The 18,670-nt window shown below is 43.5% G+C and overlaps 3 protein-coding genes across 3 annotated transcripts in view; 1 reads left to right on the forward strand and 2 right to left on the reverse strand.

The window, feature by feature from the left end:
- Positions 1 to 226: 226 nt before the first annotated feature.
- LOC124472717 (lymphocyte expansion molecule-like) lies at positions 227 to 3,579 on the reverse strand. Its single transcript, XM_047027720.1, has 8 exons — positions 3,501 to 3,579; positions 3,275 to 3,362; positions 2,310 to 2,450; positions 2,073 to 2,216; positions 1,721 to 1,852; positions 1,440 to 1,568; positions 1,042 to 1,184; positions 227 to 657 (listed from the first exon to the last, which is right to left on the reverse strand). Exons 1-8 carry the CDS (start codon positions 3,548 to 3,550, stop codon positions 546 to 548), a joined length of 939 nt encoding a protein of 312 aa, XP_046883676.1. The 5' UTR covers positions 3,551 to 3,579; the 3' UTR covers positions 227 to 545.
- LOC124472335 lies at positions 3,209 to 5,799 on the forward strand. Its single transcript, XM_047027111.1, has 3 exons — positions 3,209 to 3,375; positions 4,257 to 4,476; positions 4,940 to 5,799. The coding sequence occupies exons 2-3, from the start codon at positions 4,270 to 4,272 to the stop codon at positions 5,639 to 5,641; spliced, it is 909 nt and encodes a 302-aa protein (XP_046883067.1). The 5' UTR covers positions 3,209 to 3,375; positions 4,257 to 4,269; the 3' UTR covers positions 5,642 to 5,799.
- Positions 5,800 to 6,970: 1,171 nt separating this feature from the next.
- LOC124472699 (zinc finger protein GLIS1) overlaps positions 6,971 to 18,670 on the reverse strand; it is a 15,390-nt gene continuing 3,690 nt past the window's right edge. Inside the window, exons 2-9 of the mRNA XM_047027687.1 lie at positions 15,970 to 16,887; positions 13,791 to 13,952; positions 12,689 to 12,802; positions 11,722 to 11,857; positions 10,623 to 10,788; positions 7,671 to 7,792; positions 7,437 to 7,535; positions 6,971 to 7,254 (exon numbers count right to left, since the gene is read on the reverse strand). Coding sequence (XP_046883643.1) covers positions 7,121 to 7,254; positions 7,437 to 7,535; positions 7,671 to 7,792; positions 10,623 to 10,788; positions 11,722 to 11,857; positions 12,689 to 12,802; positions 13,791 to 13,952; positions 15,970 to 16,869 — 1,833 coding nt within the window. The 5' untranslated portion in view covers positions 16,870 to 16,887 and the 3' untranslated portion in view covers positions 6,971 to 7,120. The remainder of the gene's footprint in view (positions 7,255 to 7,436; positions 7,536 to 7,670; positions 7,793 to 10,622; positions 10,789 to 11,721; positions 11,858 to 12,688; positions 12,803 to 13,790; positions 13,953 to 15,969; positions 16,888 to 18,670) is intronic.

Here is an 18,670-nt window from a genome sequence, read left to right on the forward strand (position 1 = left end):
CAAGTTACAATTAAACAACATGAACCTCAAAAAAGTGCAAGAGTGTACCTGTAGAAAAGCAAGCAACAGTAAAAATATTTCACAGTGAGTACAATAATTTTAAATCAGTTACAGCTAACCAACAAGAGCAACAATTCTCTAAGTAAGAGTCATTGTGATCCTGGAGGAAACTAACATCATGTCCAGCAAATCATTCCTAGGTACCGTTGTATTCCTGGAATATAATTCCAACATATTTATCTCTGATCAAGTCAGTGGGTCTGCTCTCAGAAATGTTTTAACATTTGCATTTGAACTGATCAACTTACAGTATTCCTCGTGAAATACTTGGCATGAAATACATCATTATTACTGTTCACAAGAATCGGTCCTAAAGTTTTGCTGCCATCCACTGGCTGTTGAAAACACAACATGTCAGTTTCCATTTGCTCACATGTCCTTCAATATGATTTATTTCCTTAAAATCCTCATGCTTTAGTCATCCCACTGGAGAAAGGAGGGGACCAGCATGAACAAAAGGTTGTGCTAAAGGTTGAGCAGAGGGGCTAAAGCCGTCTTACTTCTAGGGAGTCTGACACTGTGGTCTTCACAGTCTGATCTGGTGGCCTGAAGTAAACCCTGCAATGTGGGGGGATGTTCCTGGGCTGCAGCTTCTCCCTGAAACACACACACACACAGAGAGACAGAGAGAGAGAGAGACAGAGAGAGAGACAGAGAGAGAGAGAGAGAGAGAGAGAGAGAGAGAGAGAGAGAGAGAGAGAGAGAGAGAGAGAGAGAGAGGGAGAGAAAGAGAGAGAGAGAGAGAGAGAGAGAGAGAGAGAGAGAGAGAGAGAGAGAGAGAGAGAGAAAAAGAGAGAGAAAAAGAGAGAGAAAAAGAGAGAGAAAAAGAGAGAGAAAAAGAGAGAGTGAGAGAGAGAGTATGGTGGGAGTGGGTGGGTGGGAGACATGGGCAAGAAGACATGCAAGGGATGTATCAGTTCACATTGCAAATCTTTTGAAGTGTACAGGACATGCACAGATATAACTGAGGCTGTGTCTCACTGGTTGTAGTTGTCCTGATCCAGGTTCTGCAGGTATCTGGGGGTGCGAGACTTGAAGATGTAGCGGTAGCCGAAGTTGGAGGACCTCTGACTCCTTGGGGGTTGCCTCTTAGCCAGGTTGTAACACCCAACACCAACCGTGGTCTGGAGAGGAGGATAAGACACGGGATGTGATGATTTAACCACATCAACAGTACACAAACAAAAGGCATGGTATAGAATCATACATCACACTACATCTACAACAAACTACAAACAAAGTAAGTGCATTTAATCTGTTAGCCAAGTTCCAAAAAGAGGAACATATGTGTCATTTGTCCTCTGATCCAACCCCTTCACCTGCGGATTATCTTCTCTAAAAGGAAACAAAATTGACAATCAAGGAAGGTAATGACTCACATAGTTGCCCTGCATCAGCCTCTCAACCCTTTTGGTGATGCGAGGGGTGGAGGACAGGAATGGGGGAGGGTTGCGGTTCTCCACTTTAGGTAAACGAAACGGCTCATACAAGCCAGGACCAGAATGCTTCTGTTTCGATGGTCGGTTGGTTGATGGTAGATGTGTATTTGTGAGGTGAGATGGTACAGTTCGGGTTAGGTTATACACCATAGTAAAAGGTAACTATCTATATAATTGTAATATGAAATATGATAGTGGTGGAAGAAGGGAGCATAATTTACTTCTCTAGCTTGCTCGGGATACTGATCTGTAATCTTGAATTTGCCCTTGAGTTTATTTTCTGGCCTCTGGAGGTCGTCGCAAATGGACTTCGCAGGCTCATAAAAGGTCCCTGGATTCATATGGGCATTTTTCTAGGACACAGCAGCAAAGTAACCCAGTTATTTATAAGCAGCCCATCAGTGGTCTTCAGAGCCCCATATCCAGACTGGCTAGACGTCAAGGTCAAATCTGCTCTAATATGAATGTTTAACTTTCAATTGAGTATGAAATAAATTATTATTTGGTCATACTACACCAGCAGTTCCATTATAACTTTTGTTGATAGAGCTTTCTTTTATCATCAGGTGTTACCGGGGAAGAAAAATATCCACAGATGATCGGATTTTCCCGTCGTGCGCTGAACAGGTCATAAGGTCCTCGTTTACTGACATGACGGTTTAGGATGAGCTCAGTAAAACTCTTAAAGTTATAAGTTCCAGGATACAAGCCAGAATCCTGGACATCAACAAAAACAAATGTTGTTTACAATTTAATGACAATATATTTGACTACAGTTAAGCAATCCTTGGGGATTATGTGGATACTCACCACTAAGCGCTCTGGAAAGCGCTCAACCCCAGCACTAAAGTCAATGGTTGGACAAGTTCCAACTGGCATCCTCCTCTTCTCATCAAGCAGGGCAGAAGGGATGCCTCCCTTACCATAAGACCCTGGTCCCACTGCTGGTTTCTGTGGAAGACAAAGATATTCTGGTTCTAATTCACTTACAGTACATCCCTTCAGGTTAAAGCCCATTGGTGTGCTGGTACAAGTCTCCCTCTGCTGGTGGTTTTAGGTACCTTTGTGTAGTCTTTGAATCTCTCCTCCCTACTGTCACACACCCCTCTCACGCTATGTGGCTTCCTGTTCTGGAGCTCAGTGAAGTCTGGAATGTTATACTTCCCAGGGCCTATCTTGGTTTTCTAGATGATGAAACCGCATATAGATGTGAAATACTATAACTGCTCTTTGTCTGGCATGACACTCTGAGATTAACATGACAGTACAAAGCTCCATTCACAAAATTACTTCATGACTTATAGTTCACAGTCATAATACAAACTATTGGGTCTATCCTCAAAATATGGGGTCTGAAAACGGTTGCCCTCATTTCTGTGGCACCATTGCAGCCATGTAGGGCAACATGGTAGAGTATTATAAATAACTGTGTCTATTAGAGAGTCCCTCACCAGTTGATGCTTGGCCAGCCATACGTCCCTGTAGAGCATGCTAGGGATTTGAGTCTGCTGGGGTTTCTCCTGCACTCTCCTCCATCCAGGCCCCTTAGCATGCTGCACCCCTACTTGTGGATTCTGGCCCCCTGTATCCACCTCATACTTACCTGGGTCCTGCTCACGCTCCAGACAGAGGGTTGGACTTTGTATTATGACACGTTCAACAACAATCCTAACTTTTTATGTTATTCTTAGAATGCCTGGGTGATGGCAGGTTGGTGTCTAAGGTTACAGTTCTACTTACTGGAAAGTGTATTATTCAACATGTTTTATATTTACCTGTTTGTTTATCAGCTTCTTGTAGTGGCTGAATTCAGAGAAGGATCCTGTCTTATTTGTGGATGGGTGCACTACTGAAACATCAAACCTGACAAGAGAATGTGAGTCAAGAAAGGTTTGAAAACATTTGCTAGTTTTACCATCGTTAATTATAAGCCCTACTCGTTTTTCTATAACTATGACGTTCTTTAAAAATATGAAATCACTTTTATTAATGTTTTTGAACCTTGAAGACTGTTTCCCGAATGGAGCCCCCAGGAACCTTTTGCTCTCCATTGCTTTCGCGCCCTCTCATTGAAGACTCCTTGAAAAACGTCAGTTAATTATCTGTCATTACGTCATGACAATGCACTGCATCAGTGACTCTCCATTCCGCGTCTGATGTTCGTGATATGGATTGGTTTGATACGTAGATACAAATTAAAGGAGTAAACCGTTATTAAATCTCCATAGGCCTATGTTACATTGTTTATCCCCGTCAGCGCCCGATAATTGCGCACTAGTTGAGTTATGTTTTTTGACTACCTCCCATTGACAAACTGAATTCCTACTTTTGTGCCGAGGGTGTGTGGAAGTTTCAGCCTTTGAGCAGTTGTATTTACATGCGTCAGTATTTACACGGGCAGACAACAGCAAAGGGTAATGTTTGTACAAACCAGGCTATGCAATTAGCAACATCCAGTAACTTTTTTTGCATTTCTCACCTGGCCATAGACATTGCTTTTGCTCCAGTACAGTCTCCATTTGGAAAAGCTGTTTTCAATACAGCGCTGGTTGATCGTGGATTATTCGGGAACGGAACGCTCATGAGTCTTTTGCAAGTTTACTAAACGTGATTGACCTGTAGGCTATATTGATACGCGGCTTGGCGTTTCAGTCACTTTTCCCCATTTATGTTTATTCACATTGCTTAGACAACTATTCACGAATTGTATCGTCACTTGTATATCAACAGTTAGTCTAATTTGTGTTATTCATGTAGATCGGTTTTTATAATGGAAGAAGAAAGCGTTTACAACTCGTTTCCAGAATTAAAAGAGTTTGAAAACAAAATTGGGAGGAAAACGCCAAATGTAATTTTGAGATGGATGAAGGATGCTGCGCATCTCGGAGAGGAGAGTTCGGAATGCCTTCAAATAAGAGAAAACGGGACTAGGGGAGAATGTTTAAATGACAAGATCAATCATTTGAAATACGAGATGGTGAGCATTTCCTTTCTTATTTCACATATTATACCCACATATAACGTGTACGTTGAATGTGTGTTTGCTTGGTGTGAGTGAAAGCTATTAAATATCAAAACCGTTTACAACTTATTGGGAGCAAACCATAGGTATTTGTTGCCATGTTTTTCGCTTAGTTATCCCACCGCAGGTGCTCGCATTTACTGTATTAGTAACTGCCACTTCACTTACAAGTGTTTGTTTGTCATGTCAGTCATTGAAAGTTCTTCTTACACCACACCCTGCCATTTCTTTCATTCTCTAAAGTATTTTCTACATTCTATCTCCACATTCCTCTGCCCTTATGCCCCACTTTGTCATCCCTCCTCCTTCTCGTCATCCACTATTTCTCCATTGTGCGTGAAAACCCTCTCTTCTCTACCCCATCCCTCTGTCATTTTTAACTGCTGTTTTGTATACCTCTCCTGCCCGCGCCCTGCAGGAGTGTCTGCGGGCTGCAGACATGCAAATCCTGCGCCAGCTGGTGGTGGTGCATGAGGGCATGGAGGCTGTGCGCTGGCTGCTGGAGGAGCAGGGTACCCTGGCCAGCAGCAGCCCAACAGGCAGCCAGTGCAGCCTTGCAGATTCAGCTCCAGGCATGTCCCCTGGGGAGGGCCCAAGCCCGACCCTGACGGGCATCCAGGATCCAACCAAGCCCAGCAAAGAACCAGAGCAAGAAGCTGACAGGGTCTGCTCCAGCCACAGCTACTTCAACATGACTACTGACAAGTCCCCCGACAAGAGACCTCCCTCAGACTTGGCTCTCTGCTTCTCTACAGGGGGTTCTGGTCAAATATGGTCCAGCACCAGCCCCGGTACCACCACCACCACCACCACCACCCACCCAGTCAATACCAAACAGCTGTGCCAGCAGGATCCACTACAAGAGGCCCCACAGGGGGCAGGATTAGAACGTAAGAGAACGGTCTTCTCTAGGGACACAGGAAGAGGCGTGACAGGAGGGGGCCAGGTCCAGACAGGAGAAACTGGGACGTCTCCCTGCAGCCTCCCTGAGGAGACTCTGAGGACTTCTGCGAGCAGCACGGAGGAGGAGGAACAGAGTGTGCCTGCTTGTGAGATGCTTTTGGGCTACGATGCCCAGTGGTGCTGGGTGGAGTCCCAAGATGATGTGACATTTCTCTGAATAACGGTTACTATACAGTACCTCTTGTCAAATACCACATCCTACAAGAGGATACTGTGTGATGCCGTTGGAAATTACTTACCTTCCAAACAGGAATGTTGAGAGTGTGAGTGTTGGAGAAGAGTGAATGCTGGACTTGGTCCTGTTTTGTTGGCAGGCATATTGTCTTTCTGTGTGTCAGCACAATGTACATTCATGTGGGTGAATACCATTATGAATGCCATCTTTGTTTCAGTTTGAGAGGCATGTAAACTGTTCATGAGCTGTCATAGTCATAAACAATATACCTGTATTCTAGAACTGAAAGGACTTTTCTGACAATATAATGCAGATATTTGTCTTATGATGAAATAACACATTTTTCGAAAAGGTTTGTGTAACCATTAACCCTGTAAAGCAACAAAAGCAAAAGTAAACAATGAAAAATCAACCAAGTTATTTTTAAGTGTTCGCATAAGCACTCCCCACAGATACATTTCAACAAACTGCCTGGACAGAACATATTTTACTTAAAACCTCTAGATGGCAGTGTAGGAGAAGGTATATACAACTAATAACAACCAAAATATCCTATCTCTATTTGTTTCACTCTGCTGCATCATTCACTCTGCATCACCAACTTACAATAGGTGTGTTCGACTTAATGCAGCGCCAGCGTCGCCTGCAGCCGCCTGCAGCCCGGCAGCCAATGGCATTCTCAGATTCAAGGCAACCGGCTGCAGCTGGCTGTTGGCGCCGCCGGTTCTGCATGAAGTCGAACACACCTAATGAGACAATCAATCTATTTAAAATTAAAATAATACATTTTACACAAGAATGGTGAAAATGGTGGTAACCTATGATAGGCCTACATTTTTTTTACAAGTTAGTTGATTATTGGGAAATGTAAACATGTTCTGCATGATATGACTGTTAGACAGTCAACAGAAAAAATAGAATGTGTACACAATAAAAGAAATGTAAACAAAGACCCCCCCTCACACATGCCACACACAATTCCTGAATACTTTCCAACACAACGACATTGCAACAGAAGTACAGAAACAGAGAGATAGCGACTATAGACATAGAGGGAGAGACAGACACGCTGCCTGGCTCTATGAGATGCATCCCTGGATCCACCCTGCCATTTGGAGTCCTCAGTCCAGTCTCTGGTACTCTCCATATAGTCCCCATAGATCCCATCCAGCAAGGTAAACCTCAGTTCAGGCAGTGAGATCATCTAGATCAGTGGCTCTCAACCCTGGTCCTCAGGGACCCCGTCCTGCACGTTTTAGATGTTTCCCCTGCTCCAACACACCTGATTAAAATGAATGGTCGTCAGCAGGCTTCTGCATAGCTGGATAACGACCCATTCATTTGAATCAGGTATGTTGGAGCAGGGAAACATCTTAAACATGCAGAACTTAAGGACCAGGGTCAAGAACCACTGATCTAGATCACACCAATGTCTGGGTTGGATTCTATAGGCTCCCCTCTTCATGAATCTAAGTAAAGAGAGTATATCTGACTGAGACAGCGGTCAAACCCTCCTGCCTGGTAGAGGTCTGGGCATGGAGAGAAGGAGTGGCCCCTTCCTGCCTGGCCCTGGAGCTCCTGCACCAAGTCAAAGCCTGAAGTTAAGGAGAACATTACATTTTATTTGCGAGGGAGAGTGCTTGTTTTTGGCTAGTTTGAAGCAAAAACACTTTGCTGAGATGCAAAGTGGGGTTAAAGAAGTCCATTTGTAGTATAATGGGTCTGGTTAACCCTGTTAATATCAGCTGTCAAGATGTAGAGAATACCGTGGACCAACCTGCAGAGGGCGACACTGAAGGGTGTACAGAATAGGTGCTTTGATCAAAAGCTCCACTGTTCATAGAAGGGACCATCTTCTCCTCCCCGTAACGACAGCCTTGGTAGGATAGAAGGGGAGAGACGAGAGAGATGGGAGAGGAGGGGAGAAGGATGCCATCTGTGTGATACATCAGTTGATCATGTCAAGACATATGCTAGCGCTAGGCTCTTACGGTCGACTGAGTAGGAGTACCTGGGGGCTCCGACAGCAGGTCTTGGTGGTGGGGGTAGACTCTATACCTGTCAGGCGTTGGGGGGCAGTCTGCTGGGGTCCTCACAGGGCTCAAACACTCAGGCACATACAGGGGCACCAACCTAAAAAAAGGAGATTTCATGAAGAAAACCAAATACAAAGTTGGAGTGATCCTGTTCATGTATCCCAATAAAACACACTGGTTGTTGAGCAGAGCAGGGGGGGTTTACCGGAAACGTCCATGGAGCACTATCCATCACTACACAGAAAGAATGTGCTGACTGTGCACACACAACTGTGACTCAACATGGAAACGTGTGAGTCCAGTAGAAAAAATGAAGGCAAAGGGAATCGCTCTCCAAGGAGATAGGCAACTTAAACTGCCAGTCTGGTATTCCGATTGGAGTTTCTCACCTTCAAAGAGCATGTACTAATAATTTCATGTGGGCTTGTGAGTTCTGTTGGATGCTGTAGTGTATTGGTCCCTGGGGGGCAGATGGCCTTGGTTGCTGCAAGCAGGGTTTTAGTGAGGTTCATAAACAAGCCAGAACTTGTCAGTGATACTGACGTCTACTGGCACAGAGCTCCCCCATTCTCAGATGTGACTAGCTATAAAAAGCAAATGTTTGGAGATTTCTTTACATATCTATCATTTAGGTTCCCAAGATTGTTTTATTGCCCATTCCCTAAGTGCAAAGACATCACCTTAAATTTCACAGGCAATGTTTTAGATGGGAAAAATAGTCCAAACTCAGTTAAATCCCTTCTACTTTTTTCCACCAATGCTGATATAATACACAGATGGTTGAGGGTTGGCTAGGGAATAAAACAGTATTTGATTGAGGTTATGTAAACAAGGTGTGCTTTGATATAATAAGACTGTTGAAATAAACATGCATCACTGTGCCATTATGACTGTGAGCTCCAAGAATCCAACCCTTCTCTGAATTCCGCATGGCTGATCCAGAATGATCATCCAGCTCACGTAGATCTGACCTGAACTCAAAGCAATATAATATGTTCCAGCACTTTAAATTCTTGCAATGTTGCAGCCACATTGCTATGATTTTTGAGCAATGTGCTCTGTGGTCTGCAAGCTCATTCTGTCCTTTGTGGTCAGCATGCCCATACTGAGTTGTAAGGGATTTCAGAAAGAAGAGAGTGAACGAGAAAGAGAGAACGAGGAGAGATAGAGCGGAAGAACAGAGGAGAAAATAGAAGAGACAAGAAGAGAAGTGAAGTTACAGAGAAAGAGAGAGAGAGCAGTCTTAAGGGAATATCTGTCAGCACAAACTCAGGAAACAGTTACACTGTTCATATTTTTACAACTGACCCCCCCACCCCCCAGCCCCCACTCAAGACCCAGTGAATCACTAGCTAACCACTGCCAGCTGCCTTCCCACACAGTCGTCAGTAGGAATGAGAGAAATCCTCCATGGCCTGTGTAAAATCAAACTTAGCTATCTCACAAATTCCAAGTTATATTTAACTATAACTACCAATGCAAGTTTATGGCTCTCCTGTCAGACATTGAGTAGTTTAAGGGGTCTAAGGAGTTGTTGATAAAGTGCATGTGTGTGTACGTCTCTTATCTGTATCCAACTTCACTGGGCACAATATTCCATTTCATCATGAAGCTCACTGCACACTGACCATGTGGCCTGTCTAATCAGTAATTGATCCATAGGTCTAGGTTGATGACATGATTGCACCACTTTTTTTTACGTGCCAATATGCTACTATATTGGATGGTTATCTCAGATGTTATCCCCAGTACCCATGTCGTTCAAAAAGGCTGCAGCCACGCCACCGTGTAGGTAGGGTATGAAGGAGCCTCTAAGACACATCCCTGTTTTTACCTCTAATGGATCTCCAGGCCTAAAACCAGCCCTGGAACACTTCCCTCCACCACAGATTACACAAACACCGCACATCACAAATACATGCTGACGGACACATTTCAACATGGGCCCCTGAATCCCAACAGCATTAAATAATTAAAAGGACTTAAAATGCCTAGTTTCAGCCAGAATAAATACACAGTGGGCTATGAGGTCAGAGCCTAATGCTTGGCGCACTGTAAAGCAAAGATAATTTACTTTCAAATGTTTAATGTCTTGCTAAACCGTTTGGGGAAAAACAAGTGCTTGTCTGCTGTTGGCTTTGGCAGGGCATCATATAGGTTGCACTGGGATTCTAGGACATCCAGCGTCTACATACACATATAAATAGGCAGATTGTACACAGATTTAAACTGGTGCTTGTTCATATGTGCATGTGATACAACAGATATCAAGGTAGACAGAGTAACTTAGTCATACCGTATACAATAAAATATGACAGAACAGTGTCTGACCATTGTTCATACATTATACATTTCTGTCATTTCTCATATTCATATACTACTATTTTATGCAGAATGTCTCTAACTGCAAAAAATGCAAAAAAGCAGATACTTAATTTAAGGCCACAGTAAGTGGTCTTCAGACCGTTGATCTAAAGTATGAAACTGGGTCTTTTTGAACGTCTTAATAATACTTTTCACTGGGTTCACAGTTTTCACTACGCTTCACAGTTGACTGTGCATGTAATGTGGCCTATTACCCAATAAGCAGTTTCCCCAAAAAGTCTTGCTGCAAACTCCGATGATAAAGTTTGTCGTCCCGCTCAAGCAAGCATAAGCACATATCAGTGGCATTTCTGTCCAACAAAAATACTTTAGGAGAAAATAGATGGGGTGCTTTGAAAGACTGGAATCAAACTTTCAGGGTTAGAGTCCTGAAGATGAATATATTATTGTTAAATGAAGCCATTCCTTATGTACCGCATCTTGTCAATGCGTGTCAGGTTCCTGTTAACTGAGTCAAATTGTAATTTCTGTAAAAATGTAGAATTCTCTTTAGAGCTGGAATAGAAAGCAAACTGTTACCTGAATCTGATAGTTGTGCTTACCCATCTTTGAATTCCCCTGGGTTGTCCATTGACGATGGGTCATGTTGAGGGCTGTTGGCACTAAAGCATCCCTCCAGTCCCTGGAGTCTATAACATGGGTCTAGAGTGAGAGGACCAGGCCCAGAACCAGCTCTCTTATTGGAGATGCTGGACACAGTGTATAAGCCTGAAAGACAAACGAGACACATCAAAACAGCAAAAACACTATGCTTTGAAACTTCCAATGCAGCATCACTTGTGATGTAGACTGCATTACTATAGTAATTCACTGGAAAGAAGAAATAAAAGTTGATCGGCTTAGATACTGCAAATGGCAACATTGCTGTTCGTACGTAACATGGTAGACTGAAGTACACTGGCTGTGGTTGATAAGAACACAGGCTTCTCTCTGAGGGATCCTTAAAGTTAAACACTGGCATGCTTGTTTCTCTTTCAATAAGCAGAGTTCTTTCTATGGAGTAGGAAGGCTTTCCCCCACAGGCCGTTTGGGTAAAACTGTGAGTAGTTTGAGGTAATAGGAATAGACAGCTCTCCTGGACGCTCCTGTCAGTCCTCTGCCAGCACAGCCTCAATGCACCTGACAGCTTTTTGAGCTGGGTTCAACCATTCAACATGAAGAAAAAAAGTCTGGCAGCAAAACCCGCTTGGAGAGTGTGCAGGACTGTCTAAGAGAGAGCCAAAGTGGCCACAAATCAGTGCCTTGTAATTAGACAAGGTATATTCTCGTATTATGAGGCATACGAGAGAAGAAGTGGGAAAGAGAGAAAGAAGGGAGGAGATTGCAACAGCATCAGTGTCAGATGCTTGGGGAGTCGGATGGCTAAGCAGTTAGAGAATCGGACTAGTAATCTGAAGGTTGCTAGATCGATTCTCGGCCGTGGCAAATGACGTTGTGTCCTTGGGCAAGGCACTTCACCCTACTTGCCTCGGGGGGAAATGTCCCTGTACTTACTGTAAGTCGCTCTGGATAAGAGCGTCTGCTAAATGTAAATGGTAACTGTTTCTAAACATAAAGGGTTTTCAGGATGTGACAGATTGAGATAACGCACACACTGGAATATCGATAATTCTGTACACTGCTACTCTCTAGAGAACACACCTGTAAACTCCTCCAAGCCTGGGAGATGGGACCTTGTGCCTGCGTTCCCATTATAATGGTGAAGGGAATTGTGGCGATGCTGTCTGGCCAGACACTCACCCAGAGTATTGGACTCTGGTCGGGATGGCACCTGGACCTGCCCAAACACACAGAGACACTGTGTATGAAGAGTAAATACTATTATGTATCAAAGTGTGCTATCAGTGATGCCATGTTCTTTGGTTTCAAGTCACACAGTACATTAAAATACACTGGAAAGGGTTTTTTCCTCATGTTACTCAACTGGGACTGGTTCTCATTTTGACAGAGCATCATGAAAGAATACTAAAGTATGTTGCAAGCCAAATAAAATTTTAAAACAAAGAATTTCGAAAAGATAATCCATTTCAATTTTCAGAGCTTTCGGAAGATCCCCTGGAGACTACAAAACATTTGGTTTTCTCAAAGGAAATCTCCAAGGGAATGTTTTGTTTAACCCCAAAAATGTGTTTAGTAGAGGTGACACACCTCTTTGAAGAAGCACAAGCTGCAAGTAGTTGCATTGATGAAGTCCTGTTTGACATTTGAAGGTTTCTTCAAGCATTACAGAGGTTACTTCAGTCCACAGTTTATTAGCGATGTCACAACATACAAACACACGTGTTTCTGCTTAAAACACGCCAGGCATAGGAATACCCCATGGGCTTTAGCATTGCTCATGTGCTGAACAACACATACAGCCCCAGATCAAGTAGAACAATAGACCTCCTATTCTGACATCCAAAGAACAAGAAAAAAATGATGTGCTGAATTTAAACCGTTTATTTTCACTGTCATACATATGCAACTCTTTCTCTTTCCACATGTTTGTTTTCATCCGTCCATAGCTCTGTGCTCATGTTAATCCTGTTGTGTCATTCACCTGCATCCCCCTTCTTTTTCATAAATGTATCTATCTCTCTCGCTGTCTCTGTCTCAGTGTCGGTACCTTGGTTGTACGGTCCTGCAGTGCCTTGGTAGTGTGCGCTTTGACGTGCTTCCTCAGAGAGCTGGGGTCCGTGTAGCGCTTGGTGCACCCTGGGATCTGACACGCATAGGGCTTCTGAATGTCACCAGGACAACAAGGGCAGGATTATGGGATAGAGTGACAAACAATAACAAACAGAGGGAAAGGAAAGAAAGAAAAAACTGGAATGTGACAGGGACCCAGGGTATCACAAAGCTAAAGCAGCATATTCCATATACACCAGTTACTTTGGCACACCAATGAATAAAGCAGCAAATCTTTTTGTAGTTCATATTTTACATAATATACTGTATAGCGGAAGGTGAAGCTAACTGTATACTGTACCTTTCAGCTGGTAAATCAGGGCAAAAGTGGAAAGAGAGGACAATACAAAGAGAGGGCAAGATAACATGTTTAATATGTGTTCTATCTCATTCTACAGAGAGACACTGAAGACAAAGGATAATAGAACATTCATATAGTAAAGTAAAAATTGTAATTAAAAGAAGCTAAAAAAATGGAGTTGTCTCTAAAAGAGGAGTTTTATTTCAAACATAATACATGAGAATTTACTCAAAATCTTTAATCATGAGTTTAATCATTTTAGCTTTGTAAAATGTCACCAAATGTTGACTCAAGCATTCAAATGTATCAGATATCGATTGCCAAATCTTTATTTGCTGGTGTAAAACCCACACATGGGCACCAAACTACTACCACATATCGTAACACCAGTTGAGTGCATTGCAGTGGCCACATATTATCCCTGGTCATTAAAGTGAAAGGGGATATCTGTTTTCCTGGATTACTCCTAAGGTCCTCTGCTCTGCAGCGGCAGTAAATAAAAGCCCTGTGGTTTCTGGGATGGAGCTGCGAAAACAGAGCAGCACGTTCTAGCTGGATGTTTCAACATGCGTCTGTGTGATATCTTTACTTATTGCATGTCACAAAGTGAATTACAGGAAGGGAATACAAGAAATAAATTCAGAGAAAGAGTGATTGGGAGAGTTGCGAAATGAAGAGTGAGCACACAAATCAAGGGACACACATAGTATGGTGACGCAGCTTGTAAAAGTGTGCTAACCGTGTCCAAGTGAGTGCGCTGGTGCTTGGCGCGGTCACTTGAGTTGCTGAAGGCCTTGAGACAACCGGGGTGCTGGCAGACGTAGGGCTTCTCCCCTGTGTGGCTCCGCAGGTGAATCTTCAGGTTTTCCAGACGGGAAAAAGCTTTAGTACAGCCTTCAAACTGTGTAATGCACACACACACACACACACAGATAGACACGCACACACAAACACACACACACAGAGGAGAGAGGTGATCCAGAAGGCTGTGGTAGGTTTGGTAAAATCGTTGCTCTTGGACACGCGCCAGTAAAAGAAAGTAATAACACACTCAGCAGGCAAGACTCTATCAGATGGCTCACAGACAGATATGGGGCTGTTCCTGATAGTACCTTACTCCACTAAATAGCAACCACATACTGTAAAAACACAATATTTTATTTGTCTGACATGGTATTGAAAGTTATATATTGGGCTTGCGTAAACATTTGACCTTTTTCTTCCCTAGATTTACCACGTCATTGGTCTTACCAATGAGTCGATAAATGTCATCCACCCAATTGACTTCAACAAGGTTTAGGATGTGTTAGCCTGCAAATCAGGCTGAGGGGTTTCCTCATCACAACTTGCAAGCTAACAAAGCTTTCAATCAAAACAGCTACAACATCACAACAGGAAGAGACGCCTCCTGAGCTTCCAGGCGTCGTTGTCACTTGACCTTTTGGGTGAACTATACTCAGGTTTGCTGCCTGATACTTTGGCTTCAAATAAATAAAATACTCTTTCCCTGTTACATCAGCCCATGGCTACTACAGTTTTAAAGGCTGATTGCTGTCTGCTAAAATTAAACAGTTTATTATAAGCCCTCAGATTTAATAGTTTATGTACTTAGTCTCCGTGCCATCACATAATTTATCTCTGTATGCTTGTGCAGTGTAGTGAAAGTGGGATTTGTTGCCATTATTTTCCTGGTCCAACACACTGAATGGGACACTTATTTAAATCTAAAGAGTTCGCAAGATCCTAACAACTACAAGGATACACATGGTTCGGTCTTTCAAGAGCAACTACAAAATACCTCCTAAGCGCTTGTTTACAAACTGCATAATAGACCTGATTTGGGATCTGACTTTATGTGGTGGTAAACCAGAAGAATTCATTAAAATACACTGAGTTTATTCATAAGACACATTCATTTTCCGTCGTTGCAATCGGTATGACTTAATTTGGGGGTTTTGGCTCAACAACTTTTTAAAATTAAATTACCTCTTCCACAGCATGGTTTTATGTAAGTTATTCAAGCGAGGCTAATAAGTCGTTTCTGTGGTGATGCTTTTTAGTGTTTATTTAATCTTATTAATCTGTCAGGTGGCTAAACTCCAAGGTAATATTTACAGGTCGTTCTTAGAATAGGCCCTTTAATGAACTAATTAAATTTCATATGAAATTGGTCCATGGGTGAAAGTTTATTCCAGAACTCCCCATATTAAATATCAATGGGTGACACAACTTGGTGACTGAAGTGTAATCATTAGGGAGGGAAAAGAAACAATGACTCCGCCTCCACCCTCTATCTCAGAGTCTGGTCTGGCCAAGAACTCAAGGTCACCACAGGACAGATGGTTTCCACCCGACAATAATCACTAAGGATATGTTTTGAATCATGAGTCATTAAATGGATTATTGTACAATATAAAATACAACATGATGCTTTCAGGGTGGATCACAGTATGATTATATTGGTCCAAATGAGTCAGCTAGGAGTGAGTCAGTAAAGTATATACTGTTTATTGTATATATACATCTGGTCCTGATAGGTTCATGAGGAGATCAACCATCTGACTACATGTAGACCTGTATTAAATATTGATATTCAGACCACTGCTCTTCTAATGTCTTGATCCTTCTGTGCGTATGGTAGTATTCTCCATTTATGGACCTTGCAGCCTACGGCCAGTTTGTTCCCCTGGCATGCATGAGTAAGGGAAAGCTGTCATCAGACGAGGAAACCATTTGGAAGAACCATCCCTCTTTCATTTAGACACAGCCTCGCCATGACTGTAGCAGCCCTGTCTGGACTGTGCCTTGAGGTCAGAATATAATTCCATTGAAGTTCATAGGATTTAAACCTGCCCACATCATAAATGGATAAGTCATGCCGGACATTAGCAACACGCATTACTGAGTTACAGACTCACCATGCACCTGTTGGGCTTTTCTCCAGAGTGCACCCTCATATGGATTAGCAGCTTGTAGCGGGCGTTGAACGGCTTATAGCGTCGGACACAACCCGCCCAGAAACAGGCAAACTCCTCCCCTTTACGCTGGTCAATGTGTACCTTCTCGATATGCCTCACAAGCTCCTCCTGCTGGTTGTAGGAGGCGCTGCAGTCAATCCAGCGGCATGATAGGCCCTGTTGGTCGTCTGTGATGCCCTCCCCAGGGGGCCCTGGGAGCCTATTGGGTTGGACAGGTGAACAGGTTCTGTTCCTGCAGGGTGTAGTAACAGCAAGACTCTGTTCCTTTTCCAGATTGTGGTTGAACTGGAAAAGCTCCCCTTGTTGGTGGTCAAGTTGAAACAGCTCACCCCCACAGGCTGGGAACTCATCTGCAGGCTCCTGTTTCAGATGGGGCTCAATTGAGTGATACTCCACCGGAAGCTTCTGCTGTTGCTGCAATGGTGCACTTTTGATAAGGGACATCGAGGAGCCAGAGCACAGAAACTCAGATGAGGAAGAGGGAAAATATATGGACGTTGGTGAAGAAGTAGGGGAGAGAGAGGAGGAAGTGGAAACCAAGTAGGCAGTGGTGGGCTGGTGGTAGTTCTCAAGTTTGGGGGTTCTGTTGATGTGAGACCCTTCTGCCTTGTAGGAGGAGTAGAGGATGGTGGTGAGGTCCAGTCCCAAGGAGGTTAGAGATAGGGAAGCCCTGGGGACACAGCACATACCCAGGCTCCCTGGATGAACTGACGGCACCGGGTGACAGAATCCTCCTGGAGACACTAGAGCCGGGGAGATGTCCTCTGTGTCCTCAAACCCACTGCCAAAGCCTGGCAGAGTGAGCTGGCTATCTCGGGAACCCAGGTCCGGAGGACCCATGTTAGTCCTCTCCCTGTCCTACAGGGATGGAAGAAACATATTGGTTTGGTCTGATATCAGTTTCATTCACCTTCGGTCATCTACTGCTGTCTGTTTAGCATTATCTTCACCGTGGGGTTAAGGACAAAGAAGGAAGAATATTAATTTTAGAGTGGACATGCATAACATTTTTGAGTTACATTATACAACTATAACTTTTCCTATTCAAAACCAAATTCCTCTCCACCGGTATGACCTGTCTTCAATGCAGAGTTGATGGGAGTGGAAATGGTGCCATACAGCACAACATTCCCTCCTTTACGGACCCCTGCTTTCGTTCATCCACAGCCGTTTGCCGCAAATGGACCAAGGTGACCATTTCAAAAGGTGGGGCCCAAAGTTTTACGCAAACAAACAAGACAGTGAAAACCCTTGTCAACAGCCATCCATCAGAATGGGTTTGAGTTTGGCTCTCTGTGCTTAGTGTATATTTGGTTTTCTTTGAGGGCCAGTGGTTGACGGGGTCGGTTCATTATAAGAAGCCGTTGAGGCCACCCTGACTCCGGACAGGGGAACAGGCAGACATTTGTGCCCCGGCATATTGCCTGGAACCTCCTCCAGATGAGACTGCTGGACCCAGTCTGGAGTGGAGAGGGTAATGGACCAGATCACTAACTACCCTCCACCGAGCCTACAGTAACAGAGATGGGGCTGGGAAAGCGAGGTCTCCGAGAGGTCTTCGTCACTGACACAGTAGCTCTACTGTGCATTGGGCCAAGTTGGGGGGTAAGGGATTGATACTGTGTGTTCTGTGTAGCTTTTATGTTCATCAATTATTTTATGAAGGTCAGGAACCTTCCATGGCTGTGACTCTGTGGCTAAACAGTAAAACGCTGGTATGCCTATACATCCAACCCAAGCGGATAATAGCACAACATCAACATTAGGAGGGTATAGAGGCACTAAGTTAAGGTTATTCCCATCATTTCCTGGTATGCTCTGGTTTACACTTTTATGATTCTTCCAGTAAATCGCTGGAGTTCCCCACACCAGAGTCATGTATTGGGGCCATCCAGGGGAAATGTGGTTAGGATCCTAATTAGAGAGGCCGCTGAGCACCAAATGTGTCTACAAGCACAGAGCAACACTCATGGTAATGTTGTGGTGTACAGGGACGGACTCAGCATGTGCGATGAGTAACCACGTAAAAACAGGAGTTCAGGTTGCTGGAACAGATGCATTGGCTTTAGTTTACTCAACTGTTTCTGTCTACTGGAATGCAGATGAAGCACAACTAAACAGTAGTTTCTATGATTTAATGGTCAAATCAATTTCATTGGGACTAGGAATGGGAAAGAAAGCTTTTTTGGTCTGTCTTTTAAAAGACAGCTCTGGTTCAAATCTGGAGAGAAGAGATAGAATCTGTGTGCCATGAAGTCCCTATTTGGACAGCAGACTTCATGTGATGTAAGATGTATATAAAAAAAGAAGAGGCTAAACACAGCTGTGGAAGTTCGGGACTCTCAAAATGTATACAAAATATGTACTCACTTCTTGAATCTGTCCCCTTTTTTGCATTCTTGTCAAATGTGTGTTCAACTGCAACACAACTACGAGAAAAAAAGCTACAAAAAAAAGTGATGAGAATACCCAAACCATTCCAGATCCAATAAGCATAAAATTATACTCACTGCCAAATACTAGAGTGGGCAACTTAAATGTATAATCTACTCGCATAATTCAGGTTTACTGTGTTTCGCAACAAGAACATATTCTCAGTATATCTGAACTTTTGTAATGCTACTAACATTTTAGTAAGTTG

The sequence above is a fragment of the Hypomesus transpacificus genome, chromosome 10, assembly GCF_021917145.1.
Source record: "Hypomesus transpacificus isolate Combined female chromosome 10, fHypTra1, whole genome shotgun sequence".
NCBI classification, from domain to species: Eukaryota; Metazoa; Chordata; class Actinopteri; order Osmeriformes; family Osmeridae; genus Hypomesus; species Hypomesus transpacificus.

Excerpts from the sequence above, each read along its gene's own strand:
- LOC124472717 (XM_047027720.1), bottom strand. The coding sequence starts at position 3,550 with ATGGAGAGCAAAAGGTTCCTGGGGGCTCCATTCGGGAAACAGTCTTCA. Across the intron at positions 2,217-2,309 it reads GCTTTCCAGAGCGCTTAGTG|GATTCTGGCTTGTATCCTGG; the intron begins GTGAGTATCCAC and ends GTTGATGTCCAG. Across the intron at positions 658-1,041 it reads GATCAGGACAACTACAACCA|GGAGAAGCTGCAGCCCAGGA; the intron begins GTGAGACACAGC and ends TGTGTGTTTCAG.
- LOC124472335 (XM_047027111.1), top strand. The coding sequence starts at position 4,270 with ATGGAAGAAGAAAGCGTTTACAACTCGTTTCCAGAATTAAAAGAGTTT. Across the intron at positions 4,477-4,939 it reads ATCATTTGAAATACGAGATG|GAGTGTCTGCGGGCTGCAGA; the intron begins GTGAGCATTTCC and ends CGCGCCCTGCAG.